General features: G+C 51.2%; 1 protein-coding gene across 1 annotated transcript in view; it reads left to right on the top strand.

Moving 5' to 3' along the window:
- Nucleotides 1-20,152, top strand: part of VAC14 (VAC14 component of PIKFYVE complex) — a 65,887-nt gene that overhangs the window by 19,511 nt on the left and 26,224 nt on the right. The window contains exons 11-13 of the mRNA XM_064459218.1: nt 1,814-1,958; nt 2,261-2,326; nt 11,802-11,952. Of these exons, the coding sequence (XP_064315288.1) occupies nt 1,814-1,958; nt 2,261-2,326; nt 11,802-11,952 (362 nt within the window). The remainder of the gene's footprint in view (nt 1-1,813; nt 1,959-2,260; nt 2,327-11,801; nt 11,953-20,152) is intronic.

Consider the following 20,152-nt stretch of genomic DNA (forward strand, 5'->3'; position numbering starts at 1 on the left):
GTGCCATCCTTTCAGCTGCTTCCCTCTGAAAACACACAATACCCTCAGGTTTTTTCCCCATCCTGCACAAGCAATGCATATTTTGGTGTGACCAGGTCGACGATTCATGCTCCTCTTCCATCAGGAGCCCCATGCCAGGTGGATGGCAGGCTTCACTGCTGCAGTAGGAGCTGGTTTTGCAGGAAAACCAGATACAGGGCTGGTTGAGGCTGGATTACATTGCCTGGGTTGCTACCCCCTTAGACATCCCCTCTCCCAGACTCCCCGTGCTCTGGGTCCCTCCTTCCCCTTGGTTCTGCACGCCTGAGCATTTGGCCCTTGGTGGTTATTTGCAACTTCGAAGTGAAACTTAGTCCAACTCAAAATGCAATTTACAGACCCCAGCATCTGTTACGTGAGGCAAATCAAATAGTCAGATACCTGCAGGGCTGTGAGGGGCCGCAGCCTCCTCATATCGCCCTTACAAATTGTGTCCTGGAGAAGATCAAATCCTATTACACTGCAGCTCTACTTGCAAATTATACCATGAGAAGCCTGCCCCTTAGGATTTCTTATCAAACGAGATGCAGAGCAGCTCTGTGCATGCTAAAAAAATCATCAAGAGTCTGGTCCAGCCTTGAATAGTTCAGTAGCTTGGGTAGGACAGGAGTGACTTAGCTCTTCAATGCAGCTACCTCTTGGAGGTCTGCTCCAACCATCTGAGGTCCAACCATCTCTCCTTAACCTAGTCTCCTCCAACAGGTACATCCCACATCCTTGCTGTTGAGGAGGTGGGAAAACATCAGAAAGACTCAGGATTACAAACAGGGCAAAAAATGCTGTAACATGACCTCTTCTGCATTGGGATCTCCTGTCAGGTTATGTGCAGGTCATAACTGTCTGGGGAAAAACTGGGGTGTTTTTCACCGTAGTAAGAGTCTGCAGGCTGTCAGTGGTATTAAAAGAGGCCATGTCCTGGTGAACTAAGGGGGTTCTGGATCTAGGGGTGAACTAAGTTTGCTTTCATCCCTGGTTGATGACCAAGATGACCCATCTTTTGAGATGGCTTTTGGGAAACAAGATGATGTTCTCAAGGCAGCCTTGTAGCAGAGAGCTGTATCTCAAAAACACTACCAGCCAAGGCACCATCTGCAGCCCTCAGCACGAGTCTGCTGGGATTAGCAGAAACTGGATGTCCTCACCTGGTTGGGTGGCGCCAACTAGTGGAGTTTGAGGGCATCTGGGTTGATGTTCTCTGGAGATGTTTGAACTAGTAAAACTTGTACTGGAGTCTGAATGTGTTTTATGGATCTCTACTCTTTGAACACCAAACCTGGTGACTGTGATACAGACCAGTTTCTCAACATAGCCATGGTACTGGATTTATCTAGTGTGGTGTCTTGTCATGTGTAGGTACCAGCTGGTTTGGGAAAGTGGTAAGCCTTGAAGCCTGGAAGATTTCTGTTGTTTCCAAAGCAAGCTTTTGGTGCGCTGCTGTATCTCTCACTGTGCTTCCCCATCTTGTAATGCTAGTCAGGAGCTACTTATGCCACATGGGCAAACCTGGCCATGCCCAGCCATGACCCCGCAGGCTTGCCAGCCTGGAGCTTGCTTCCTGGCTGTCATAACTCTTGAAGACTTGAGCACAGTTCTTGGGTTTGCCACAAGCAGATCTGGATGGACAGAATAAGAAATGTGGGTGGCCATGCTGAGGTTTCTTAGGGTTTGGGCTGAGATGTTTGATGCAGCCTCTGGTGTGTTGTAGACTTCCCCACTGTGGGAGGAGTGAATTGGACATTACAGCGCTGAACCAGCTTCTCTCCTTTCCATGCAGCTCTGAGAGGATCCAGGTGACCCTGAACCTGGATGGAATAGTTCAGGTGTTGGACTGCCACCTTCATGACACATCCATTGGGATGATGACCAGAATTGCAGTCCTGAAATGGCTTTACCACTTATACATCAAGACTCCTCGTAAGGTAGGTCAGGGACTCGGCATGTGAGCCTCCTGCTTCCTCTGTGGGACTGAGCTTGTCTGTTCCCAAACTGCTCCCTGCCTTTGAATTGGCGGTAATTATCTCGGTAGCATTGTACCTGAGTGTCCACGTGCCTTTTCTGAGAAGCCTTTGGCTGCTGGATACCCGCTAGCTTAAGGAAGAGCCCTCCAGCTCAGATGGAAAATGCTGGTGAAGCTTTCAGCAGGCTCCCCCAGGGCGAGAGGTCCTGTGGCAGGAGGTTACCAGGCCTGCAGGACTGATGTGGTCCATCTTTCTTGTTGTAGATGTTCCGACACACCGACAGCCTCTTCCCCATCTTGCTGCGGACCCTCTCAGATGAGTCAGATGAGGTAAGTGCTGCAGCTTCTGCCTCCTGAAAGCATACTGTCTCCACATCTATCTAGGCTTTGGATTTTGTGGGTTGAATCAAGGGGTTTTGTGAGGCTTGGCCAGTGTTGGCACTAGGAAATTTCACCCTGTTAGCTAAAATCTTCTTGATCCAAGGCAGAGCCTGCAGGTAGCTGCCACCTGTATCTGTTAGGCTGATGTGTTTGGGACCCTCTGTATAAACCTTCTTCTCCATCTCTGAGAGTTGATCCTTCAAAGCCAACTCCTAAAAATCATTTTTTGCCTGCCTGAGAAGACAACTGGGGCTTCAGGTTCCAGAGCTGGTGTCTTTCCTATGGGGCTGGGTCATGGTTAGATCCTTGGTGAGTAGGAATTTGGGTGCCTTAAAACAGCTCTGTAGGGGTGTAGAGGGGATTGTGTCCAGCTAGCACTGCAAAATCGAAGTTGTGAGGCAGTTAAGCAGCACCCACCGCTAGCAGGGCAGTGTCAGCATTGCCTGGTGGAGCTGCAGTAGATGCCCAGTGGTATCAGCTTGGCTGGGAACCACTCAGCTTGGAAGTGAGCAAAGAAAATCAGGCAGCAATGAGTAAGCCAGCTTGCTCTGCCTTCGCTCTCCTGCCTGTGCCTTGCCCTCTGAGCACAGTGCTCTTCATCTCCCAGGACGGTCCCTTCCTGAGATGCTGTACCATTTTCCCATTTCCTTGTCTGTCTTCCTCTTTTCTGGTTCTGGTCATCGCAATTTTGGCATCTTTGTCATCTTCTACCCTCTTCCTTGCATCCTGGAGCCTTTCTAGTGCTTGGGTGGGAGGCTGGCAGCTTCAGCGTACAGCTGGCCCAGGCACTGGTAGCCCTTCTACCATCAGCTGGATACCTCTTGCCCAGAGCTGCAAATGATCCTGGCTGGTTTCTCAGCCCAGACCTTCCTCATGGAATAAAAAATCACGTGCTATCTGCTTTGCCTTACACACTCGGGGCATCAAACCCCAACCCTGCAATAACTCCTGTGTGCAAGGGGGTTGTTAAGAGAGGAGGGAATGGAATAAGCAAAAGAGGGAATGACTTGCATTTGCAAAGGCAAGCAACTGCCTGGCCATTTTCCATACCCTGCTGCTTACGACGCAAACCTTTCCAAAAGAGTCCCCAAGCACATATCTGCCTTTGCAATGCTCTAGAAAGCCTGCATCTTGTAGATAGTCTCTCCAGCTTGGCAGGAGATCGCAGTGAGTCATGTTGCAATTACACTGCTTATTAATATTTGAAAAAAGCAGTGAAGAAAGGACCCTGGTGATGCATTTCCTCCATGTGACATAACTGGGAATGGCTCAAAAGTAATTTTAAGCTGATTTATTTAATCCTGTCTTCTATTTATTTAAATGTTTGGAGGTTTGGTTTTTTTGTTGTTTGTTTTTTTTTTTTAAGGAAATCCATAGATGAGTTAATCCATTAAACACCACTGCTCAGCTGGCTCCCAACCAGATTTGCTGCTTTCTGCAGAGGAAATAGAAATGACTGAAATAGTAGGGGAGTTCTGAGATAGGCATTTTGGGAATGATGAGGACAGATTGAGCTAGCTAACCTGCAATGTCAATGCCTATTAGAAAAGGGGATGCAGGGTGCTCTCTTAGCCATTACTCCCTGCTCAATACAGTATTTGTATGCACATTTGTGTTGTCCTAGAGTAGATCAGGATCCTCAGAAGCTCTTGGATAACAGGCTGGGGATCACCGGGTTAGTGTGGGGTCCTATGTGAGCTAACCCATCAGCTGTCTGATCAGAAAGCATCTCTCTTCCCTTTCCAGGTAGGGCTCCACATGTTGTGTGGCGTAGTACAAGGTGTACACACACCTTCAGGGCTTTTTTTGCTGTCTTCATCCTGCAATGCTGCCCTCCCCAAGGGAACCTGGCTGGGCAGCAGTGCTGGTACCATATTTCTTCGCAGCAAGGCTGAACGTCCTTGTGCAGTGCCTGCAGATCCCCTGGCCTCTGTGCTCGGTTTGGAGGCTAGCTGTTGCTCTCCTGATGCGCTCTGAAGCCATCCTTGGGAGGACCAGTGCTAGTCAGGGCTTTGCACCAGTCTGAAAGACTGCTCAGACACCTTATTTTTAAGGTCTGGCTTTGCTGAGCTGCTCCGAGTCTCTCTGTGCACTTGCCATAAATAATGAAGCCCAAAGCAAGGAGGGAGTCATGCTGGTGGGAGCCCGATCCACGCCCTTTAAGTTGTCACACCTGTTTTTATCCTTCAAGTAGCACAAGGTGTTGCATCTCTTTCCCCATGCTGAACAGGGGCCAGTATCTCATGATGCATCTGCAGTGTCCTGAGTCATCTCTGCCTTCTCTCCTGTTCCCCTTCCTACCCATTTCTCCTGTGCCAGTAAAGAAATGGTCAAGAAACGTAGTTAAGATTCACAAAGGCAGTGCAGCGCAGAGAAGTTGGAGCGAAGCTGAAGCAAGCAGTTCCCTTTGATATGTAGACAAGTCGGGATACAAGGCTCTCTGGCTGTTAGATGCTGTACTGCTGCACTGCGTCACCTCCTGCCGGTTCCCGTGCTTCCCCAGCAGTGAGATGCTCTGTCCCGCATTTGAGACCTGTTTTAAAGGCAATCTTTAAAAGCCCCAGTTAAAATTTGATGTGCTTAAAAACTTCCATGCCGCTCCAAGACTAACAGGATCCTGCTGGGAATGGGTTTTTCTGCACAAGCTGCTCCTTTTGTCAGTGCAAGTCTCGCAGCCCTGACACCTGGCTGAAGAATTGATATTAGAAAAGGTGAAAAGTCAAAGCCTTTTGGGAGCAATGGGTTGGACCTTTCCACCCACAGGTTAAAGGCACCACTGTCAGAAGGAGGAGCTGCTCTTTGGGTCATCTTCCTCTGCAAGCTCCTGGTGCAAATGCAGCTTCTGATGTAGCTGTTCAGTTCCCTGAGTCCCTTCCGGATGGAGCCAGGTGCTGAGTTCAGGTGGACACAACAGGCAGTGAGGGCATCTCTGAGAAAACTGTGAAGCAGTGACGCTGCTGGATTTCATTCTTTGCTTTGTTTTCCTTTCTCCAGCTCCAAAATGGAGTTGTTGCTTTACAACTGAACATGTTCCTGTTTACTTATTTGCTCCTTTCAGTCTTGCTGGGGTTTGGAAGTTGTGCTGGGACTTTTGTCTGACTCATGCAGGAATGACGCATGAGGTGGAGCTGGAGTCTGGTGTGAAGCAGGATAGACTCTGGCTTCCGCTCAGCACTGCTAACGTGAAAACCTACCTGCATTTATGCAGTGGCTAGGCAAGGCTTTGAATACAGCAAGACAATACAAATGGTTTCTTAGCTTGCTTTTTGCAGCTGTATCTCCTAGAGCATCCCTAGAACCCTTCTCCTGGCACTGGATGAGAGTTGGTACCCTTTTCTAGAGAGGGTTAGCTGAGCCTGGGCTACCACTGTGGAGGTAGTGGTGGACTTGAACATCTGCATGACCTTCAAGCCAACTTCTCCATGACAAGCTGAAGCATTTTGCCCGCTTCTTGGGTTTCCAGTATTAAATTAGGGAAGGAAGAACCCCAGGTATGGTGGTATACTGATACTCATATCTCTCCTTTATTGTTAACTCCTACACCCCTTCTGCGTGTCCTGCTCCAGCACCGCAGGGTTTCAAAGCCCAGGTCTCTGCCCTGCTTTCTGAGCTGTGTTGTCATGCTAAATCCTGGCGAACTTCTCCCATTGCGCCTGATTCCTAGTACGATGAAGCTGAACAAAAGCTTGTGCCAAAGCGAATAGCTGTCTTAGTGTGGTTTGGCTTGGAGCTTTGCTCTGTTGGTTTTAGAGCCATTGTGCTCCAGCTCCCAGCCTTTAATTCGCCATGGACAAAATATTGTGACCCCATGCAAAGCAGTGGGTGTAAACTAAAGACTGCAAAGAGGAGAACTCTGATGTACGTGTGCCTGGCTTTTATTTTAATTTTTTTGGTGGTAAAGCTTCTCTGGAGAGAGGCTCAAAGCTACAAGGTACCAAAGAAGAGGGGCTACTCGTTTGCAAGAGGGAGGTTACACTGAAGATGAGCTTATGACCAAAATGATGGGGTACAGAGAAGGGTAAATAATTTCAGTTGGATGATGGGAAGTGTGGTCAGCCCAGCTTGCCGTAGATGGAAGCAGCCCCTAAGCAGAAGTCTTAAAGCAGGATGGGGTGATTCTTTCTCCAAGGACTCGAGGCGTTGCAAGGGCATTGGATTGAAAGACAATCTGTGCACTGCATCGTGCAGGAATAGGAAGTTTCTTGGGGGGAGTGTGATCCACAGGGATCTTCTTGGCTCACCACCAGTTCCAGACCATAATTACATGGCTGGCGTATATATATGCATATACAGTTTATACATATACTGAACATATCCTGGCAGCAGTAAACTGGCAGTCTGGGGTCAAGGCGGTTTCCAGAAGGCACTTGCAGCGTTCCCGGCTTAAACCACAGATGAAGTAATGGAGCAGACTAAAACTCTTGAAAACCTGTCTGCTGTGGAGGTGCTGGCAATCCCTGTCCTGGGGAGCTGGCTCAGGGTGGGTCCAGGGTGGGATGAAGGTGTAGGGTGCAGGATTTGGTGAGCTTGTCTTTGGGTCCCTGGCTCCCTGGGGTGCAGAGGGAGGTGCTGAATAGGAGGCAGGGTAGCAAATAAAAGCAAACCCTGTGCCTTTCATAAGCACTGGCACTCTGGATGCTGAATTTGAAGGGGTTGCAGGTGTTCACCCTGCTGCAGTATGGCTGGTGGAGATGCTCTGGGGCAGCTCCAGCTTCCTGCAGCCCTGTCCCGCTGGCTGGACCTGTCCTGCCTCCTTCCCTTCCCTGTAATACATGAAGGAATACCTCACTGGCATCCCACCCTTCAACTGACATCAGGTGGCATGCCTGTTAATATCCCTGTATGCTAATTAAACACATTTAAAGAGGTACCCTGAGCTGTGACAGTGCTTCTGCTCCTGCTACTCAGGCTGCTGCAGGCCTGGCCCTGGCATGCCAGCAGCAGGGACAAATGTGGGATTTGCAAAAGCAAGAGGGAGGACAGGGAGTTTTCAGGCTGCAGCTTGGTTTCAGGTGGTTATGGCTACATTACCCCCACACTGACTGCTGTATTTGCTGATGCTGTGAGCATTCGTTAGCATGACTTGGCAGGATCTACCCTGGGGAGGAGAGAAGCAGCCCCCAGTCCTGCTGCTTTCCCTCTGCCCCCCAGCCCTTCCCGGCCGCAGGCTGATATCCGTCGGCTGTAAAGGGAAAAAAGGGTCTTGGCAAGATCAGAGAATAAAAGTTGCTGTGCCGGGGACCTGAAAAGAGGTCTGGTTAAATTGGTGTGGGAAGATTAATGGTGGTTTTTCTTTTCTTTTTCTGTCTTTAAGGCCGGTGGAGGTGGGGGGACGCAAGTTTGCTTTTCACACTGTGTGTGTCTGGGGCTTGGCCAGCCTCGCTGCTGGCCACTCTTGGCTCCAGGACTGACTGCTTGTGCTTGCCTCCCCTCCCCTGGCTGCAGCTAAAAGGTTTGGAGGAAGGAAAAAAAAATAAAACAAATTAAATGAAGCCCTCTGGGGAAGCCTCAGTGCACATTGTGGCAGCAAGGGGCTGTACGGGAGCGGTGGAGCAGGAGGAAGCACGCAGCAGCATCCTCAGCTTTCCTGGTCCCCACTGGGTCGCTCCTCCACCCCACTGCCTTGCTGATCCTGGTAGAGCCGTGGGGTTTTCCACAGCCACCCTGATCTTGGTGGCCTTTGAAGAAGTGCTTTGTAGCCCTTAACCATCATGTTCTCCACCTTGGTGACATCTTGCTTCAGCTGGATTCCCATCTCCTTGGCAAGAATAAGCTCGTGCCTGGTATTGCATGACCTGTTTCATTGCCTTGGGACATCCGAGGCTGCCTGTGAGCACCCCCCTGCTGCGCACAGGCATTCTAATCTTTTCACCTTTTTTTTTTTTAAACTTTTCTATAAATATGAGCAAGGACAGTATCTTCAGGAGCTCAGTCCCTATCCTTCCCATTGTGTGTACCCCAAGAGCTGCCGGTGCAGCCTACCCTGGTGTCCTGGTAGTCAGTATGTGCTGCAGGGTGCCGAGTCTCGCTCTCCAGGGGTCTGCAGTGGATTTGGGGTCACCTCCCCTTCCTCTGCAATGGGCCAGCCCAGCGTTTTGGCCAGAGGCAAAGTCTTCCCCAGGAGCATCAGGGCGATACTTTGCATGCAGGAGGTGTGTCTGTCCACCACATGCCATTTGGGAGCTGCTTTTCCCCTGCACCACCAATGGCAGAGCTGGTCGTGGCTCCATTCAACCAGAACAAGCAGCAAATTAACCTGACCTAGATCTGGAGAAGCCAGAGAGACCGACAGCTTCGTGTGCCCTCAAAATCCATACTCTAGAGGCAATAGAGGGAGAAGTCTTACCTATTGCCAGGGAGGAGAAGTAGCTGCTTACTTATAACAGCTTATCTCTAACTGTCTGACAACCTGCTCCTTGTCCCCTGGCCATACAAAGAGCTCTCCCTGCTCTGCTCTGCATTTCTCTTCATGCCCATGCTGGGAACAGCTTGCAATGTCGGCAGGGTCTCCCCATCCATCATGGTGCTTCTTCCCCTGCTCCTTCCAGTTCACACTGTAACCAGCCCCATGCTCGCCCGGAGCAGGGGCATACCGCCCTACATCTCATCACCACTGGGAAACCTTCATAGAAATCCCTTCTGGGCTGGGAAAACATTCTCAGTAGCTGCTCCTCTAGGCTGCCCATCAGGGTCACACCCTCGCCCGGCAACTAGGAATGGCTCTGGCCCTTTTGCTCCAGCACTGTCGGGCCCGACGGCCGCTCGGCTCCTGACTGATGGGACCAACTTGCTCCTGGCACGGCCGGCCTGTTGCCATGGCAACGGCAGGATATTGCTTTCTTACAGCCTCCTCGATTGCACAAAGCCAGCCGCTGGCTCCAGCTTTGCTTAGCACAGGGATGTGCAGTGCATACCAAGTGCTCCTGGCTTTCCTCTGTCCCTGGCTGAGAACCCACTCCAGAGCATGTGAGGAAGAAGCAGCAGGAGCCAGAGATCCCTGTCTCTTTCACACGGCTGGAAAACTCCAGGTCTTTGCATCCACCTGCTCCTTCTCTTCCTTCAGGTGTTCATGCACCTGTCCCTCCTGCTACTTATGTCTTCCATGTTTTTCAGTTGCAAAATCCAGCCCACGCTGCTTTTTCCACCTCCTGCCTGTGACCTCTGTGGCTGCTTTGGGGGGGCACCCCTCAACCTCTCCAAAGCTTGAGAGGTCCAGCCATGCCCTCAGTGGTGCTGATCACTACTGTCTAGGCAGCCTGGCTGGAGCATCCCAAGCCCAAGCAGCATCTCAGAGATGGGACTCAGCACACAGCTCTGGGAGGTTGGATCGAGGATCCAACCTCATGGGATAAGACACAGCTTGTAAATGCTTTGGGAAGCAGCAGGGGTGATTTTTGCCCAGCCCAGAGTCTTGGTCCTGTTTCCTGATGCTGCGAAAGCTGCTGATGAAGTCTGTGTTGGACAACAACCCAAGCGTTCAGCTGGATAGGTAGGCTCTAGGCGGGGATCATGGCAGCAGCAAATGCAGCAGGGTGGCAATCACGGGCGGCTGGTTCGTGTGGTACATGGTCCATGTGTTGATACGGCCTTGGCATAGTAGGACATGTCATTCGGGTTGTGTTGGCACGCATGCTGGGTTTGGGCAAAAGCAGTAGCATGAACAAGAGTCCTGGCTCTCACCCACATGCCAGTCCGGGTAGCCAAGCCTTGAGCTGCTTTGCCAGTTGTAGCCCAAACCAATGAGACTTGAAACCTCCGTAAGTGTTATTTCCCAGCTGTGAGAGCTTGCAACCCATATTAGTGCCTTCCCCTGTTCAAAGGCTGTAAGTTCAGCTGAACCATGTGATTAGCCACCAGAGAATCTACATAGGGCTTCAGGAGACCAGGTGTCATGAGCTCTGCTCAGGGGAATTCTCTGCTTGGAACAAAATATCATCAGCATTGCTTTATCTGAGCCACCAATGCTTGAAAGTCCTGCAAAGCTGGGCAGAGAGGGAGGAACAAGGTTCTTCCTTTGCCAAGGATTGCAGGATCACTTCTGTGGACAAGGATGAAGGCTGGCGATGGCAGTGATGGCCCAGTGTGGCAATGAGGTCCCATCCTTGACAGCATCACGGAGGTGCCATATTCTTCAGGGACAAGCAGCGTTATAGCTCCTCATTGCACAAGTTGTTGTTATCTTATGTTTTTTTCATCCCCTGGGGGAGCCACGGGCTGGGACTTAACCATGTTTATAGGCATAGGGTTTTCCCAGGCGTGCTGGAGCCCACGGCAGGCTGCTTCCCCACGGCCAGCTCTGCGCTGAAGCCTGGATGCCTCGCTGCCTGCTCAAAGGCTGCTGGGGCTTAAAAATCAGCCCTAATTACAAACAACAACAACAAAAAAAAGCTTAAGATATCTGCAGTGGAGAAACCCTGGGGCTTCTCTTTCTCATTTTCAGGGGTTATATTTTCAAGTTCTATGTGATCAAAAAAAGACATAATTGTCTTTTTTTTTTTCCAGGGGTAAGGGTGGTTTTTTGGTAGGCTCAGAAGCTAAAACTCCCATGTAACTGCAGCTCCTCAAAAAGATGCCTTGTGAGAACATGTGGAAAGCCTGGGATGCTGCGCTGGTGGGCAAGGCATGGTCAGGGATGTGCTATGCTGGATGCTGGTGGGTTAGACGTGGCAGTCAGCCCTTTTTAGCAGCCTTTCTGCTCCGCGTCGCCCTGCTATGGTCAGAGCATCAGGGACAACTGATGAAACTTCTAGACCCAATGACATTTGAATGAAGGGGGACCCAAAATAGCCTGAGACATGAGAAGGGTTGAGGATGAAAAAAAAAAAAAACCCCACCCCATAACAACTTCTCCAGAAATGCTATATATGGACTAATTCAGTGACTTCTGGAAAGAAAGAGCTGTGAAATCCAAATGGCAGCTCTGCCTTGCCATCCTGAGCTCAGGCAACTGAGCCTGCTCTCAGATGCCACCCTGAACAGGGTACAGGAGGGCAGGCAGGCAGACCGATGTTTGCCACCAAGAGCATCCCCATGCCCTTGCTGGGGTTGTGCCACGTCTGCAGTTATGAAGTAGGTAGGGAAGCAAAATCCAGACCTCCCTGAAGTGGAAAGAGGGAGAAGCAAGCCTTGCTCCTGGTTCCATAAATTAGATTTAATTTCACATGTTCCCTTGGGACTCGCAGAGCAGAAACTGGGTTTTTCTCCATTTTCTCTTTCCTGCCCCATCTCCTCTGCAATCATTTGAATTTTCCATTTTGAACTTCATAGGTTGCCCTCTTTTCCCTATGCCTTTCTTGATTTGCTAGGATTTGGTGTTTGCTTTCCATCTTACCCTCTCCAGCCATGGGTTTGGAAAGGTAAGCTCACCCCGCTGGCTGCTTCTGCCCCTGTGCATACTCATCCGATGCTGTCCCTCTCTCTGCAGGTTATCCTGAAGGACCTGGAAGTGCTGGCTGAGATTGCTTCTTCCCCAGCGGGACAGACAGAGGGTCACGGTCCCTCCGACAGCTCCGATGTGCGACCCGGCCCGGTGGAGCTTCACATCCCGGCCAGGGCCAGCCAGCTGAGTTCGTCCGGTGAGTGCCACAGCTCCGTGCCCCCCGACTCCTTGGTCTTACTTGATGCTTGGTGGCACCAGTCAGATTTGCTCAGGCAGAAGGAGAAGCCTCTCTTACGGTAATAAATCAATACATCCATCACCACCTGCATTGCTTGGGGATCGAGTTTGCCCCTGCCGTGGCGCAGACCATGGCATTGCTTTTATTTTTATTTTTATTTCCTCTAGCTTATGTTTTGGGGATTTAGGACTCTGTTTAGCAGCAGGATGCTGCAGAGGCCAGTGTGGAGGGAGGTCATTTTTGTCCTATTTTTCACAGGACCATGGGTGCCAGCCTCTTCTCTCCATGTAAAAGTTCTCAGAGCCTCTAAAAGCAGCTCAAGACAGGATGCTGGCTGCAAGCCCAGGTGTCCAAAACATAGATGATCTGCAGAGGGTTCAGTCTGTGCATATGTTGCCTGTTCAAGGCTGCCCACATTGACTAGGAACTGCTACGGTGCTCTGAGTGTCAGGTAGGACCTCAGAAGAGAGATGAAGGACAGTCTTATTTTCTGGGGACTTGGGGCATGAAAAAAAAGCCTCTCATTAATCGTCCCGGCACATCAGGAAGTTCTTTCCACCTTCCCTTGTCTGTGGCTCATCCTTTGCAGTTGCTTGGCTGCTCCTTCTCCTCTGCTGCTGCTATTTAAGGGCCTCCCTGTTGTACTCCCCAGGCCAGGTCGTCCCTGCCAAAAGCACGTTTCACAGCAGCTTTGGATTGCAACCCGAGTGCAGAGCCAAGGCTGCCTCTCGTGCGCAGGATGCAGCCACGGGGCCTTGCAAAATCACTGCTGGAGAGGGAAGCTTTGCTTTCTGTTCCCCGGGCTTCGTTTTCTCTGAAGATCGCAGACCACTCACCCCTCCCTGGGCTTAGAAAGGCCCGCACCAGCAACCAGCTCAGGTTTTCGGTTGTTTGGGTGAGGGTTTTTTGTTGATCTACCTGTTTCATGCTGGCAGCCGTAGCCAGGCTCTGCGATGGAGGGGTGGGGCCTGCAATGCTGGTGACCTCCGCAAGCCCTCTGCAAGTCTCATCCATCCTGCCAGTGTCAGAAGTGAGACCGCCTGGGTGGAGCAGCTACTGCGGTGCTGGCCAAGCAGCTGAGGAGCAGCAGTTCAGCTCATGCTGATGGCTGTCTGAGGTTTCCTTCCTTGTGGATGATCTAAAAATAGCAGGCTGGATGGCGTGGATTCTAACGGCTGCTGTGGCCCCTGTTAGCTATCTGGAAGAGTAACTTGGCTTTGCTTATTCAAGTGTAACCTTTGAAAAGAGTCTGGCTCTCCCTGCGTTGAGTAGATCTGCTGGAGCTGGAGCTTCTGTTGCCGCAGCGTGGGGCAACTTGATCCCACCCAGGTCCTAATGGGCTCTGGCTTCCTCCACCTACTTTTGTCTTCCTTGTAATGCACCAGAAAATGGTTTCTTTGGAAATTTATGTGGTGCTGAGCTTTGCAGGGTTGTTGGCTTTCACCCAAAGGAGGATGTTTTGCGGGAGGAGAAGAGGAGCCAGTTCACTGGCCTCAGACATTTAGCGTGGAGGGACGTGGCCCTGGTCCTTCCTGTCTGGCTCTGACCACCCAGGGCTGAGAGTGCTGGGCTCCGGCTCCTGGGGGAATGAGGGGTCAGAGCTGGGCCAGGACCCTCCTGGATTATGCCTGGAAAAGCAGAGGCTCTTCAAAAGACTCTTTTTGTTGGAGGGTTGTTTGGGGGGGGGACTTTTCTTGGAGTGGGAGGGTGGCTAGTAGAAATCCCTATGTCTGCGTGGTTCTGGGGTAGTGACATATGGTGAGAGTGAGTGAACCCAAACTCTGCCCAGGGGGCTGATATATTTGTGAGTACAGCCCTTCCCGGGCAAAAATCATGAGGTACTGGCAACAAAGGGAGAGTGTACTCCTTTTGTGGTCACCAGTTTTGTACTGGTGTGTGTGTGAACATTCCCCAAGCACACCTTCCTGTTTGGGACACCCTGGCTTGGACAACACTTTCTAAGTGGTAGGATGCCATTGTGCAGTTGGAGGGGAAGCTGCAGGATACCAGCGCTTCTCCCTGGGGTTAAATCACTCCATTCCCTTCATAACACTTCAGACCGAGATGCCGTTGGAACTGGCAGTGGGGGGAGAGGTGCTTCAGCTGAGCCATCTCAGGTTCGCTCCTCTTCTACTTCTGAGGCCCACCTGAGTGTCCAGTCAGTGGCTTTGCAGGTAAATGAGCATGGGCACCCCTAAAACCCTTGAGCTTGCAGCAGGTTTCCATGCTGCACTCTCCATCCCGGTGCCTCAGGCTTTGCCACAAAAGCAGCAAGGGCAGGAGGGAGGCGGAAGGGGCCGGTGCCCCCATGATCTTCCCCCCACTTCCTCTCACTCCCTTTCTTCCCTCGGGATGTGTTTATGCAGTTGTTTCCCTGCTATTGAGTTCAGTTTCCTTCAGATGCTGGTTGATTAGTCAGGAAAGCCATGTCCCACTTCCGCAGCCCGTTCCCAGCTCCAGTTTTTATTTAGCTGCTTTGTTCTCCAGTTACATAAGGTCAGCTGCCCTCGATGCCTTCTCCAAACACAATGAGTCGGGGCCAGCCCAGCCCAGTGCCGCCTGGGAGACCCGACATCTTTCCTCCTGACCTGCTCTGTTGCCCTGGGAGAGGGTGGCTGGGTGCTGACCTCGGCCAGCTTAATGTGGTCCGTGAGTTTGTCCTTTGTTATCTTCTGGTTACGTTTCAGGGACAAGGTCTGCAGGGCTGTGCCTAAGTTCTTGGGGTGATAGTGCAAATACCTATCTGGTTTGTACATTGAGAATCCAGCTGCCTGCTTTGCTTTGGGAGTGTTTTGCCAAACGTGTAGAGGTTGGGACAAGTAGCAGATGATGCAAGAGTGGTTGTCACTAACACCAGCAGGTCAAGGGAGGTGATTCTGCCCCTCTACTCCACTCTGGTGAGACCCCCCCAGCAGTGCTGCATCCAACTCTGGAGCCCTCAGCACAGGACAGACATGGACCTGTTGGAGCGGGTCCAGAGGAGGCCACAAAGATGATCAGAAGACTGAAGCACCTCTCCTACAAGGACAGGCTGAGAGGGTTGGGGTTGTTCAGTCTGGAGAAGAGAAGGCTCTGGGGACACCTTATTGCAGCCTTTCAGTACTTAAAGGGGGCTTATAAAAAGGACAGACTTTTTGGCAGGGCTTGTAGCGATAGGACATGGGGTAACAGTTTTAAGCTAAAAGAGGGCAGATTTAGACTAGATATAAGGAAGATATTTGTTACAATGAGGGTGATAAGGCACTGGCACAGGCTGCCCAGAGAGGTGGTAGATGCCCCATCCCAGGGAACATTCCAGGTCAGGTTGGAGGGGGCTCTGAGCCACCTGATCTAGTTGAAGATGACCCTGCGCATTGCAGAGGAGTTGGACTAGATGGCCTTTGAACCCAAACTATTCTATGATTCTGTGATAGCATAGGTGCAAGCCCTCCAGCCTAGTCTTCAGCTCTGCTCTGCATGGGAGGACAAAGCCCCCTCCAAAAGGATGCCGATACCATCTGCTACCTCACACAGCCTAGCTCTTTCACACATCTCTTCCTTCCTTTCTCCACAGCTTTGTAAGGAGAAGCAGTTATGACCCTTTGTTTCACAGGAGGCACTTTCCTCCAACGTGGTCCGGTCTCTCCTGCCTGGCTTCCTGCTGGAGGTCAGGGGGATGGCGGCATACCGTCTGAGCACCTCACACTATAGGATGTTTACTGGGAGGCTGACTTCACATGTGGGTGTGCTAACATGCCTGAGGTCATTGGTTTCCACTGGTAGTCCATGGATATCCCAGGAGTTAGTGGATTACTCCAGAGGAGGCTGCTAAAAGTCCCTGAGAAACGTAGTCTACTGAATTCAGACCTGCTGTATCCCCACTGGAGAACGTGCAGCCCTCCAGAGCCTGGACCAAACTTGAGATGTACTGTGATACAGGTTTCCTATCAATATCTTTTTGAGGGATTTTGTTCTCAGTGAGCCAAACCACTCACTTTATGTTGTCTGTCCCTTCATTTGTGTGATCACAGATCTGCAGAGATGGCAGCGTAGGACAAGGTCCCACATCCAGATGGTCTGGAAAACATTAGGGTGGCCTCTGAAAACATCAGGCGAGAGTCTGTAGGGTGCAGGGGGTCCATGAAAGGTAGGAAGGAAAGGCTGGGCTGCTGTCAGATGGCTTGGATTTGCTAAACTGGCAAAGATAAAAGGGAAACCCCTCCATACTCGTCCTCTCCACAGAATGCAAGGAGACATCTGATGTACAATGGACCGCTTGCTCTCGAAGGAGCCAGTTTCCAACAGCTTTCATAGGATCAGGAGCGTGACAGCAGGGAGCAGAGGAGCCAAGCAAGCAAGAAAGGAGAGACCTGTGGCCTCCTGAGTGCTCTGAGCTCAGCACTCTGGTTCCTGATGGTTGGTGACTGCCGTCTCCTTCTGTACTGGCATGGAGTTGTGCAAGAGGATTTACTATCAAAAACACCCTTCCACCTCTTAGAGAGGCGTGGTTTTAGAAGAAAAGGGTGATTTGGATTTTTTCCTGGATGCTCTGCAACGGCAGTGCTGGGATGCTGTAGAAAATGCCAGGAGGGACCATCCAGACCGTAGCTGTAATTCACCTGGCATGCCTTCAGGTTTAGATGCCTCCTGACACGGTTACAGCACATGGCTGGCCGGAAAGCCTGGGAATTCCCAAATAAAAGCCAGGCTTACTGGCTGACGTAGGAGAAGTCAATGGTGTAGATAAGATCACTCCTAGTGAAACACTCCCTCTGTAGTTACTTTGCTGGGCTGCCTCGGTTTCCCCAAGACATTGCAAGGAATATTGGTGCAGAAATGGCCTGGCAAAGCCCTCAGCCAGCTCTAAACTTGCCACCAAGCTTAACTGCTTCCATTTTTGCAGGTCTGCTGGGTATTTTCTTCTCCTGTATGTTTTCTGAGCTACACCCCTGCTGCATTTTTGCTTACTGATTTATGTTAACAAAGAAAAGCAAGCTAATAGAGGACTCCCATCCTTCCTGGGAAACCCATTGGCACTATCATTGCCTACTGCCTTCCTCCAAGGCAGGCACAAGCACAGACCCTGCGTGGGAATTAGCAGATCCAGAGGACCACTGCAGCAAAAGCCTCATTTGACATCAAAATATGTACCCTGGCCCGCCTGGGGACACCCTTTCTGTCGAGATACTGAAGTCTTGGGAATTGCCAACCCAAAGCTCTTTAGCCAGGTAGGAAGGGGAGAAGCAGTCATGTGCCCGAGCAGCCCTGCAAAAGCAGGCAGAGCACAGCCTGTGGCCGTGCAATCCATAATTTTGGTGGTTTTATTTCCTCAGCACCATCCTGTGCTCTGGAGATGGGAGAGTGTAGGTTTTGCAGAGCCGGCTGAGCTGCCGACATGTTCGCATCTGTTTCCAGCTACGCCCTGTGGTGGGGTTGGGTGTTTTTTTTGCGGGGCGGGATTTGCCTTTTTCATGGCTCTATTTTTATCCCGCTTTGTGAGGCTTTGCCGCCCTGTGTTTGTAAAAGCTAAAATTCAAAACATCCTGGGGAAGGCTGCTGGGGGGGAGACACTGCACAGATTCCCACGTCACCGGCCAGGGTTTTGCCGTGCACCATCTGGCAGCACCGGCTCCCATGCCACCAGCGCTCAAGCTGAGCCCCTGCACAGGTTCAAGGCTCACAGACCAGCTCTGGCTGCCACCAGGTTTATCCCAACTGCTCCCAGAGGAGCCGAGGGAGATCATTCTCCAGGCTGAGCTGGAAACATGATGCCCCCAGGGAAGGCGCACTGGTGGGAAGGATGCTCGGCCCCACCAGCTCTTAGCTTGCCCTCCCTATATCCGAGCTGAAATTGCTTCAATTAGGGATTGCGGTAAATCATTTTAGCTAAACCTCTGCAAATGCCCTTGTGGATACTCTTTAAACAGCTTACGAAGCTTTAGCTCACTTTGGAAAGGAATCAATTCTGGTCCAATCTTATTTAAATTTGGTTTAAATGGAGTTAAGCAAGTCTGCACCGGTTTTAATTAAGACCAGTTTGAAACCAATTATGGTAAATTAGTGGAAGTTGCATTTATGCCAGGGTGAGGTTCGGCACTTTGTGGCTGAGGTAGGAAAAGCCAAGTTCGTGTCAGAGTCTGGCAGGCCCCCCCGGAGCAATCTGGGGACATCTTGGCCACTGTAGGTCTCGAGACAGCTCAGCCCATCAAGCAGCCAGACAGCCTGAATGTTCCAGGCTGCTATACAATATATATTTATAAGGGCCTTAATATAGATCCCTAATTGCCTGTCTGGGTTGATTTATAGCATGGCCATGAGAGCAACGGGAACGGCACGAACTGCCCGTGAGCACTTGGGGTTTCAGCAGGCATTTGCTGTGCTCCGCTTGAGCTAGCACCCATGGGTCGGGGGGACAGATGCTGGCGCTGGTTTAGGTGATGCAAGAAGCCCGCTTGTGTCCCTGGGTCTACCCCAGGCTGTGAAGCCTGCCTCGGGAAAGGATTTGTTAGCCCAGCATCCCAGGATGCAGGAGGATGCTGTCGTCATTGAGAAGAGTCCCGGCTGGCTGGACGGTGCAGACTCGTTTCGGCCACGGAGCTGCAATTCCCACCTGCCTTTCGCAGACTGTTTCTACCGACTCTTGTTTCACTGCTCTGATGTTCCCATGAGCCCAAAATTCCCATTTTGTTCCTATTATAGCTGATATCTGGGCTGAGTTTCTTCATTCCTCTGAGCAGGGATCTTTCTTCTTCCAGCTCCCTCCTCCATGCCAGATAAAAAAAAAGGCAGCAGAGCTGTGATGTGCCACCAGCCCCATTCCGGGTATGTTAACAGACAATCTGGCAGGTTACGGATCTGAAAAGTCTCGCTTCAGGGGAAGGGGGAGAGGTGCAAGCTTCAATTAATTAAGCTTCAGTTTTCATAACACTTCTCTCTGCTTGTCTCTCGTGCTTCATAGAAACCCTTCACAAGCTGCTCCTACGGTTCTGCTGAGCCAGGGATGCTGCTGTGCTGAGCTGTAACCCACAGGGCAACAAGCTGAGCTCCGGGCTATGCTGGGAAGGGTTATACGATGGCAAACAAGGTGCCAGCCGCTTCCTAGACATCCTGTAAACACTGAGCAAATGGGAAGTTTGGAGGATTGGGAGGTTTTGCAAGAGAAATGTTTTGCCTGCTTGGAAGAAGTAGTGTCCTTGTAAACCCTAGTTGAAATTTGTTTGAGCCTTTTGCAGCCTGGGAGACTCCTACATGCTGGTTTCTCACCCCCGGCATTACCCCTGCAGAGCAGTGGAAAGGCCATTCCAGCATCGTGTGCTGTGGTGGAAACCTTCCTTAGGGACACACAGTCATAGCTGCTGGGTGCCAGGTGGGCAAGGGATGGAGAAATGGTCCCTTTCGAGTTTGGGCTCAACGTTCCCAGAGGCAAAGGGTGATGAAGTTCCCTGGGGCATGCAGACCATCACATTACACTTCCCTCTCCTAAAAAAACAGGGCTAAGACTTGTTTTTGCTGTCCCAATCTCTCCTTGCTCCCAGCCCCCTGACCCACTGCTCGGCTTCTTGTGGCCTGGGCAGGAAGGTCAGAGGTTTGGGAGTGAGTCAAAGGAAGAAGACAGCAGGACTGGAGGCTGGAGGCTGATCGTCCTGCAAATTGCAGCTGTGATCTGATCTCCAAGGTGACTCTGGCTTTTGGACACCCAGCTGACCCAGCGGGTCCTTCCAAGTCTCCAGTCTGAGATGTGGGAGATGTTGTGCCACCTCAGGAGTGCAGCTCTGAGGGTGCTTCTGCCTGGTTTGTTTTGCACCAGCATTCCCAGCCACACGGCTCCAGGGCTTTGTCCTGTGCATGTTACTGCTGGCACCCCAGCGACAGGAGTGTTGGACCTTTCAGGGAGCAGAAAATTTGCTGCCTCCTCTTGTTTCTCCCTTGGGATGTGCTTTAGGATGTGTAACGGTTTGGGCTGTCTCTGGAAGGCATACGAGGCAGTGGTAAGGGAGGGAGCAATGGCAGAGGCACTGGGCAAGAGCTGCTGCCTGTGCTTCTGCTGCGAGAGACAAGCCACAGCAGCAGTGCCGTCCTTGACACTGTGGGGGTCAGAGACACAATTTTTGGGGTCTTGAGAAGGGGGAGACTTCAAAATCAGACCCCATGGGCAAGCTACAATGTTGGGGCATTACTA

Source organism: Phalacrocorax carbo, chromosome 8, assembly GCF_963921805.1.
Source record: "Phalacrocorax carbo chromosome 8, bPhaCar2.1, whole genome shotgun sequence".
Classification (NCBI taxonomy): domain Eukaryota; kingdom Metazoa; phylum Chordata; class Aves; order Suliformes; family Phalacrocoracidae; genus Phalacrocorax; species Phalacrocorax carbo.